We start from the raw sequence: 9,599 nt of genomic DNA, 5'->3' as shown, positions 1-9,599 counted from the left end.
GTGTGTGTGTGTGTGTGTGTGTGTGTGTGTGTGTGTGTGTGTGTGTGTGTGTGTGTGTGTGTGTGTGTGTGTGTGTGTGTGTGTGTAATTAAAATATTTTTTTGTAAAATGAATAAGTTTGAATGTAATTAATAATAAATAAAATTATTAAATAGAAAAATGAAAATAATTTATTTTGTTACAATTTATTGGAAAATAACAATGTCAATGATGATATCGAGCAGCACTAGATTTGTCAGATACTAATTTATCAGATGATAGTGACTATAATTTTTGGAAATAATATTTACGAAAAAGGTTTGCTGTTTCTTCTTCTTCAATTTTTGAATAGCGGTCGTAGGCGACAACATATTAAAAGCGACAATATTTTTTTCGTGTAGTACATGCAAAAGTAATAAAAAATTTAGAGAGAATTTTAGATTAACTCGTCTATTTTTTTTTGTATATCAGTTAATATATAATTACTAATATTATATTAATTTCATAATAGATGGTATATATTTATGATAAAATAATGTAAAATTAATTACATATTCTTTATAAAATCTTTAGAAATAAGTAATTTATATCATTTATACCATTACATGGATTTGGAGAGGACAAAAATTCTGCGAAGTTGTATTTATTGATGACTTTGGTGTCTTTTAGTTTCCTTAATAATAAAGAATCACATCGAACACTAGCCAATCTTTTTTGACAATCAATATCAACTGTATTTCGCATTCGAGTTATTAATTGACTAGTTATCTTAGTGCCTGAAGTTATTACATGACTTGAAGGAAATCATATAACTAATTGGAAGAAATAGCACACATTCGTAATTATCGAGCTATAGGTGTCTTTCATATTTTTATTAATAAACCCGAAGAAAATAATAGGGAATATATTAATAAAAAGCAATGTTACTCGATTCTTTTACAAGCTATTACTGATGGCAAGATAAAATTTACTACAATAATATATATGTAACAATCCAGATTTTTTCATGATGTATGTCCATATTTTGAGAAGATTAGAGCTATTTCAAGTTATTGAACTGGAAAGAGAAAACATTCTTTCAAATAATACGTTTTTATTAGGAGATACAAATTATAATGGAATAGCAATTAAAAAATGGATTGTTTCTCCTTTTAAAGATAATAATAGTCTTATGATAGATCATATAAAGTTTAATAAAAAAGTTTCAGCAACTCGAATAGTAATTGAAAGAACTTTCGGTATTTTGAAAGACCGATTTTGACAATTGCAACAATTACCGTTACGGGATATTTATTTTATAACTCGAATCATAATAACATGTTATGTATTTCATAATATATGTATGCATAAATAACGAAAATGATAGTGATGATTTTTATATTGAAAAAAATATAAAACAAAATGAGTTAAACTATAACGAGCAAAGACATGAAAATGTAGATACAAGAAATCTGAATTATTGAACACTATTACGTTTCGAGAATTATATCCTTATAATAATTAATTAACAATTTAAATTTCTTTACCTAGCGTTGATTTAAAATAAATAAATAAAATAAATTTTCTTATAACCTTGTACAACGAAATTTAAATAAAAAGATATATACATATACATTTTATTTTATATCATTTAGAAATTATTATTTTAATTAAACTATTAGAAACTGAAGCATAAACGATATTTATTTACACTCAAAATTATCGCAACAAAAATTTATATCAAAATTTCGCATAAATTCAAATAAGTGTAACTCCGCGAAAAATGGTTGTGTTTAAAAGTTTTTTTCATTTTCAAGAATAAAGTCTGTACTTTACGAAACTTTCATAGATTTTGAATCTATTCTCCCTATCTGGCATTTTTTTTTTTTTTAATAAGAACATATATTTTTTTTTAAGAAATTGCATAATTTGACGCACTCCATGAGATAAAGTAAATTTTTTTCGTAAATATCATGACAATCATCGTAAAGTGAACTTTTCTCTTACAAATTAAACAAAAAGCTTCGTACAATTTTTTTTTTAAAGATATATATATCAAACTTACCTATATGGAGAGGATTTTTTCTTAGAGTTTACTTTGAAAATATGATAATCGGGACTACATTGTATTTCCAAGGATTTTAATATGATCTCCCTCATTCATTAATAAAACTATAATAAAATATAAAATAAGTATGATTAATTTTACTGAAGTGCATAAACATTTTTTAAATATTGAATTGCACCATAATTATCATATTTTCGGGTAATCGGTATAATCGGTAATAAATTTTAAAACAAAATTCTCTCCGTATATGCATTTTGCTCAATTATCAGCATTAGCACTATCCGATGCGCACCGGGGAAGTTGTTGGTTGCTGGTTGGATTTTACGCATTGTGCGTGCGTGCGTGTCGGGGGGGGGGGGGGGGGGGGGGGGAGGGGAGGGTGAAGGCATGTGGCGGTATGTTTGTTCTTTAAAACTATGTATTTCCGCCTCGTCTTCGAACTTCTTGTAAACGTGTATATTAATGAAAGCTCTAATTAAAGCCTGAGGAATTTCCCACCATATTCAATGTAATGTTGCAGATTTATTGGCGATTCCTCTAATCATTGTAATCTTCTTCTCATCATATCACATACATGTTCAATGGGATTCAAATCCGTGCTCATTGGTGAATGTCGTAGCATCTCGATGTTATTTTCTTTGAGAAAGTTAATTATTATTCTAGCGGTATGTGGGCGAACATTATCCATCAGGATAAAACATTGAGATGCTCACCAATAGATTAGATTCACCAATAGATGAGATTAAAATGAATACAATACAAAGACAAACAATTTTATAATATATAATACTCTTAGCAACTGACACTTTCTATTTAAAATAATAATAATTAAACATTTCGTATCTTTCGTACCTTTCGTTTTATATTATAAGAATTTCTTTTCATTTACAAAGTTTTCTTTTCATTTACAAAGTTTAAAATTGTACGTCATATCATTAAAAATATAACGGTTTTTGCAACGTGTGTGTTTAAGAATAATTTTTTTTCTATAGTTCGACTATACTTAACCGAGCTAAACTCGCCATCCGAGTAGAATCAATCAAAGTCGACTTGTGTCATTGACAAAAAGCAACACAAATGTAATGGAAAACAGAAATGGTACTAGGAGTAAGGCACTAGATGTAGATATTCTTATCTGCCATTTTGATTCCACTTGATCACATAATACAATTTGTAACAAAGGTAAATGTTAATTAAAAAAAGCTCGCTCATCTCAAATTTTGATAGAAATACATAGAATCGATTTGTTTTCGCGTTTAAAAATAAAGATTTGACAAGAAAAGTGTCGCTCCGCTCCGCAAACCGTGATATTAATCTTTAAAGTCGACAACTATTCCGATTAGAAAATCTGTCATAGCAATAGTTCACCATTTTAAAAACACAAATTCATTGCTTTTAAAATACAAATTTATTATTTTAGCAGAAAATTTATGTTTTTAAAATATAGTGATCCACTATTATGACTCGAATAATCGTCGACTTTGAGGATTAATATCTCAGTTCGCGAAGCAGAGTGACATTTTTTTTGTCAAATCTTTATTTTTATACGAAAACGCATCGATTGTGTATTATCAAAATTTAAAATGAACGGGCTTTTCTTAACATTTACCTTTGTCACTAATCATACTATGACCTATCAATCAAGTGAAACCAAGATGGCGAAGACCATCTGATAAGAATACCTACATATCTAGTGTTTAACTAAGAATTAGCTTGTGTCGAGTTGTGTCACTAAATGGAAAGCACAATTTAAAAATTATTCTATACCCTTGCTTGCTTACATAATGGCTTTTCATGCGTAGAGAGATCCACTCTACCATCCCTTGCTCTTTTTTTAAAATGGAGAAAATCTACTCCCCTCCAAGGAACAGTGATACCCAGAAGAAATCATCTCATCATGGAAGGAAGGACACCTCCGGGATTGGTCTAACCCGGAGGTAATATGACACTCGATGGCCTTGTCCCCTCCCCCCTCCCCTTCGGAGGAGTTCAAGGACATTACATATCCACCGTTGCCAATTAACAGACATTTACCCTTGATGGGAAGAGCCAAGGATCACTTGCGGTATATTTTCAACCACTTCGCAGTCCAGTCTTCGGCGCCCTTGAGCGTCACTTCCTTTGCCAATTTTACCTTCGCAGGAAGAGGATCATCAGTCCCCCTCCCCCCTCGCATCAGTAGAATACAAACTAAGTTCTCCGTCGAAGCCATCATCTTAGATGGGCGCGGCATCGCATCTCCGTAGAAGGGCGGAGCACGCCGTACTGATCTTGTTCAAGCATCCATGCCCGGAGAGCATCTACTCTAGATGGAAGGACAATCTCCCGCGGATTCCACCTACGACCTGAGGTGAAGCTGAATGGCCTCAACGTTCCTGCGTTCGAGAGAAGACAGGTCTAGGAATATTCTCTCCGATTCTTGTAATGTTCTCTCCCGTTCGCATCCCCGCAATATATCCACCCCCCTCACGGTGGGTTTCATTCTCATTTCATTTCATTCTCATTCGCCGAACGTGCCGATAGACCTTAGCACATTCATTGGCAACGAGATGTATGGAAAGATACCCCAGCGAGAGCAGTGATCATCGCGTGAGACATGATCGCGGTAGACTCGGTTATCCGTTACTACTGCATGGGCGTTACTAGGCGCCTGATGCACCTATTTACCTCCATCTCCCGAGCCCAACGGCGACTCATATAGAATCACCGATTGCATCGCATTCATATAAAGACGCTGTATATGCATCTTTGGAGAATTCGGGAGAAGGCGGCTCAAGGCAGTCACTTTGTGGCTGCCCGAACATCCTCTCATAAAAGAAGAGAATCTCAGCTTTTTGTGAAGCTACTTCCAGTCTCGTCTCTTGATGGAATCCTCCGCACCGTTCTCCCCGCTGGTTAGTCTGTTACGCAGACGTTGATCGTGGCGGGAAAACATGGGAGAAGGACCACCACCGACCGATTTCGGCGGTGCAATGATGCAAAGGATCATCATATAGATCCCATCATATGCGAGGTTCAACAAGAGGGGTTCGAGTACCGACCTCTACGGAGTCGCGCAAGACAAATTGCGATTCTCCCAAAGATCGACTCAAGGCGATCCGTGTAACAGATCATTCTCTCGAAACTAGTCCCGCAGATGCTTTTGGAGGTAACCGGGCAGGCCGAAAAATTCACCCGAATACTTCCCAGGGGATGGAGTTGAATGCGTTTACTATATCTAATGAAACTGCAAGAGCAATTCCACCCCTTCCACAATCCGTTTCGAAAGGAGGCGAATTCTTGAGATTGAGTCTACTGTGAAATGCCTCTCTCAGAACGTAAACTGGTCCTCGTGGAGATTGGGACCATCCCGAGACTGGACGAATCGGGAAGCAATGATTCACTCAAACAACTTTCCCAACTCGTCCAGCAGACAGTTCGGCCTGTAGACTGACGTCAGTTTCCTTCGCAAAAGGATCAAATTGGTCCTCTTCCATTGAGAGGAGAATCAGCCCAACCTTATACAGTCCGTAAACGCGGATTGAATGCGAGGACCGCTCCCCGCATGACAAGGGATTACACTCGTCCGGGGAGACATCATCAAATCCAGAGGTCTTAGATGCGCCCCGAATCTCTTAGCCGCCATCTTGATCTCCTTGATCTCCCCCTGCTTCTTCAAAGCCCAACAGTGGCACAGGTGTTTTCGCAATCCGCGATGTACTTTCTTAGGTGGGCGATCAGAAACCAAACAAGATCGAGTCAATTATTAGGTGTACAACTTTGCTTCCGCCGTTTTTTTTTCCAAAATTCGAGGCTTTATTGTAAAAAACTGGTTATACATTTATGATTCAAAGTATTGTCCATCGCTGGCCACTATTTTCTCCCATCTTTCGGGTAGCGTACGAATCCCGCGTCGAAAAAACTGGTCATCTTTTGAGGCTATCCACGAATCGATCCAATTTTTTACTTCTTCATAAGACCGGAAGTGCTGGTCAGCCAGGTCGTGTGCCATTGATCGAAACAAGTGATAGTCAGAGGGAGCAACGTCTGGAGAATACGGCGGGTGGGGTAGGACTTCCCATTTCAACGTTTTCAAGTATGTCTTGACCACTTTCGCAACATGGGGTCGAGTATTCTCATGCTACAAAATCACTTTATCGTGTCTCTCGTTGCGGCCGTTTGTCTTTCAATGCTCGGCTCAAACGCATCAATTGCGTTCGATACCGATCGCCTGTGATTGTTTCAGTCGGTTTTAACAGTTCATAATACACTACGCCGAGCTGGTCCCACCAAATACAGAGCATGACCTTGGACGTCAAAATCACCGTTCTTGAAGCGTTGAAACTCACGACACGTTCTTTCACTAATAGCGGCCTCACCATAAGTATTTGAGAGCATTCGATGAGCCTCAGCCGCAGATTTCTTCATATTGAAGCAAAAAATTAAAACCTCCCGCAAATGACAAGAATTTGGCTCGTAAACTGACATTTTCAATCGAGAATAACTTTATGATGCAAACACAAATCGACTAATGTTTCTATGGAGTTATGTTGACAGATGCCCAAGTTTATTATATGACGTCTATGATCTATTTATTTCGACCATCACTTACCGCTAAAGCTATCTATAGGAAAACGGCGGAAGCAAAGTTGTACACCTAATATGATCCGAGATGGTCCCTATATCACCAATCCATCAATCTCTTCATACCTGCCACCGATGTTGCCCAGATGAGGTATACAATGGACTCTCTGGGGGCGGATGCAGATACTTCTCGATGTTAGCTAACAGGCTGAGCTTGAGAGCCCATTTTTCCAAGCACTTGCCGCGAGGACCCGTGCTCCTAGATCCCCAAATAGAAGACCAGGCAAGTTCTTCCCCGCAACGACGACCAGATGGGGGAAGAGTTCATACGTGAACTCAGCCAGTTTGAGCCAGAGGGGCGGGAATATACTCCCATAACTATTACTTGCTTCCTTTCGCTGTCCTTTAGAATGGCGCACTGGAGGGAGGGGAAAAGACGAGGTAGCCTTCCGCCATGTAATAGCAGCTATTACCGTCGAATCCACCACCTAATATAGGTGGTTCTTGAGAGTTCTCCACGGCTTAATGATTATTCTGATAAATGAACTATGCTCCGTCATATTCTGCAAAAACATATCTTGTCTGGCGGACATGATTCAAGTTTATCTGTAGGATGCGACAGTACATTTATCCTAGCAGAAATTGCATTCTCCAGGCTCCCCTTCTCTCCTCGTGAATCGCGTAGTCATCACCCGAGGACGCCAGCATATCTTCGCCGGTAAGAGATTCTACCTCCATTACGGGGCAGTCGCGAGCGTCTCTGATAAGCGCCTGTCTATCCCCGTCATTGGGAGGATTATTCACCACTGACGGTGCGGAGCGGTCATGAGCATCCATAAAGGACATCTGCTTATTCCAGCCGATGAGAAGCTTAGCTTCTTTCTTACTCGGTGCAAGGCGTCCCTGGCATCCGCTTATCCTTATCAGTGTTCCCGTAGCTAAATTGTGGTTAGTCTCCTCAGGTAGAGGATTCATCTCCATCTCGTTCATCGGCTGCGTATCCGACTGGTCTTTGCTGGTTCACGCAGCTGAGGATGAATTTATGAGCCCGCTGGGAGCGAGTTGTACATTTCATCTTTCCAGGTTGCCTTACAGGCGTTCCATCTCCAATCCGATGGCCAGTTTACCAGCGGACTTGCACGCCTGACATTCCGGCTGTTTCGCCCTGATGAAGTGAACTACATTTCATGAAACGTTGGCATTCCAAGAATGGATCTAGACATGAAGGAAATCCACTAAACGCATAATCTTTATATTATCTGTATTACATTTGTGTTAACAACAATATAGGTCATTGTTTATTTAGATTTTAAAATCGTAAAATATAAAATATCCGTCATTCAAATAATTATAAGCAATGAGTGTGCATAGATCATTGTCAGTGAAAAATATCAATTTATTTACACATCGCAAAACGCATCTTTGATTTAGTATTATAAAGAAATATTATATATGTCGAAATGGCGTAGATATCAAACATTTTAATAGTGAATGTAAAAAAAATTAATTCTATATCTTTTTCTGTATACCGGCCAAAATTATATTATCTTTCGATTTTGTTAGCATAATTTTTGTCAAAGCGAATCGAATGCGTTCAAATTTATACAGCAAACACTTGGTGGTAGATGTACTTTATACATAAAGTATAATGAGATTTGACATTGTACACCATGATTTTTTAATTTTTTATTAATTTTCTCAAAATCGCATTATTTTATTTTTTTCTTCTCTTCATGATGTAGTTTTTACATTATGACCTAATTAGTAGTTTAATTAGTAGTTTAATTAGTAGTTAGAATTAGATTTAATGTTTTATATTATGACAAATACTCATGATACTCAAGGTATAGATGAACAACAGAAAGTCATCGTAAAGGGCCACAAACAGTGTGGACATACATAAGATCGCCTAGCATCTCCAAATCAACAGACTAAGTTTCTTAAGCGTTAAAAAAGAGTGGTCGACCATATTACTTTTCTCGTCGATTGCAACATCCTTCGCATATCTCGCAGCAACTCACATCGTACGGCGCCGGACCTGCTAAGGAAATATTGTTTTCTATACAATCTAATCCGTTCGTACAGATCATACGCCGTCGCCTGCAGGTCGAAAGAATGTGTATGAACGACCTGTAAAGAAACCATTCATTTCCACAAAGAATTAGAAGTAGTAGAGGCCACACTTCAATTAGGTAATTCAGCAATAATCTTCTGGAATGACAAATCAATATTATACTATCATTATCAAACAATATGAACTTATTTTTGTCGCTGTAGAAGATATCAGATTGTTAAGGTATCTAGTTGAAGTATGCTTTGACTCTACTCGCGCCTTCTAATTCTTCAATTCACTTTGACAAAAAGTTATGCTCAAAAAATTGAAAAATATAATTTTGACCTGTACTGTATTTATGAATTATATATTTTTTTCATAAATTCTATATCATTTTAATAAAAACTGTTTTCTATTTAATATTTTTCTCCGAAATAAAAAAAACCTGTTTTTTTTTCATTTCTAATATATCGGAATAGGACCTAATTCTGTTCAGAGATTTCCGATCAAAATGAAGTTTGTTTTAAATGTATTTTAAATTAATCGTAATTCATATGCTCACACACTACTTAACTGTGAATTTGTATACGTTCAATATTCTGTTAACACAGTCAAGTCTCCGGAATCTCTGGGTAACCACTTAACGACATTGCTCTCGGAAGCAGAGCATAGAGTTCAAGAGTTCGGTGGCAGTACTTTCGGCAACGGCGGAACAAATCTGGAAACACCTTGCCATAGAACCAGTTTCACCACGCAACACAACAATCTCACGGGATGCGGTGGCAGCACAGAAAATAAGCAACTCACCTTGTGGGAAAGGAGATCTAGGGCCCTCAGAAAAATGTTGCTAGGTTTCGACCAAGCGCGTGAGTGTAATAGATTTAATGTAAAATATTTAATATAAAATACAAAAATAAAAATTAAGATTCTTTCCAATTCAAGAAACAATAAATACAA

At 37.0% G+C, this 9,599-nt stretch overlaps 1 protein-coding gene across 1 annotated transcript in view; it reads left to right on the top strand.

Annotated features, from left to right (window-relative positions):
- Window positions 1-9,599, top strand: part of LOC108691758 — a 94,725-nt gene that overhangs the window by 38,973 nt on the left and 46,153 nt on the right. The window contains exon 5 of the mRNA XM_018199651.1: window positions 9,254-9,508. Within this exon, the coding sequence (XP_018055140.1) occupies window positions 9,254-9,508 (255 nt within the window). The remainder of the gene's footprint in view (window positions 1-9,253; window positions 9,509-9,599) is intronic.

This window comes from Atta colombica, unplaced genomic scaffold, assembly GCF_001594045.1.
Source record: "Atta colombica isolate Treedump-2 unplaced genomic scaffold, Acol1.0 scaffold106, whole genome shotgun sequence".
In the NCBI taxonomy this organism is placed as follows: domain Eukaryota; kingdom Metazoa; phylum Arthropoda; class Insecta; order Hymenoptera; family Formicidae; genus Atta; species Atta colombica.
Note: the sequence above shows the minus strand (reverse complement) of the source record. Positions and strands in the feature narration are given on the sequence as shown.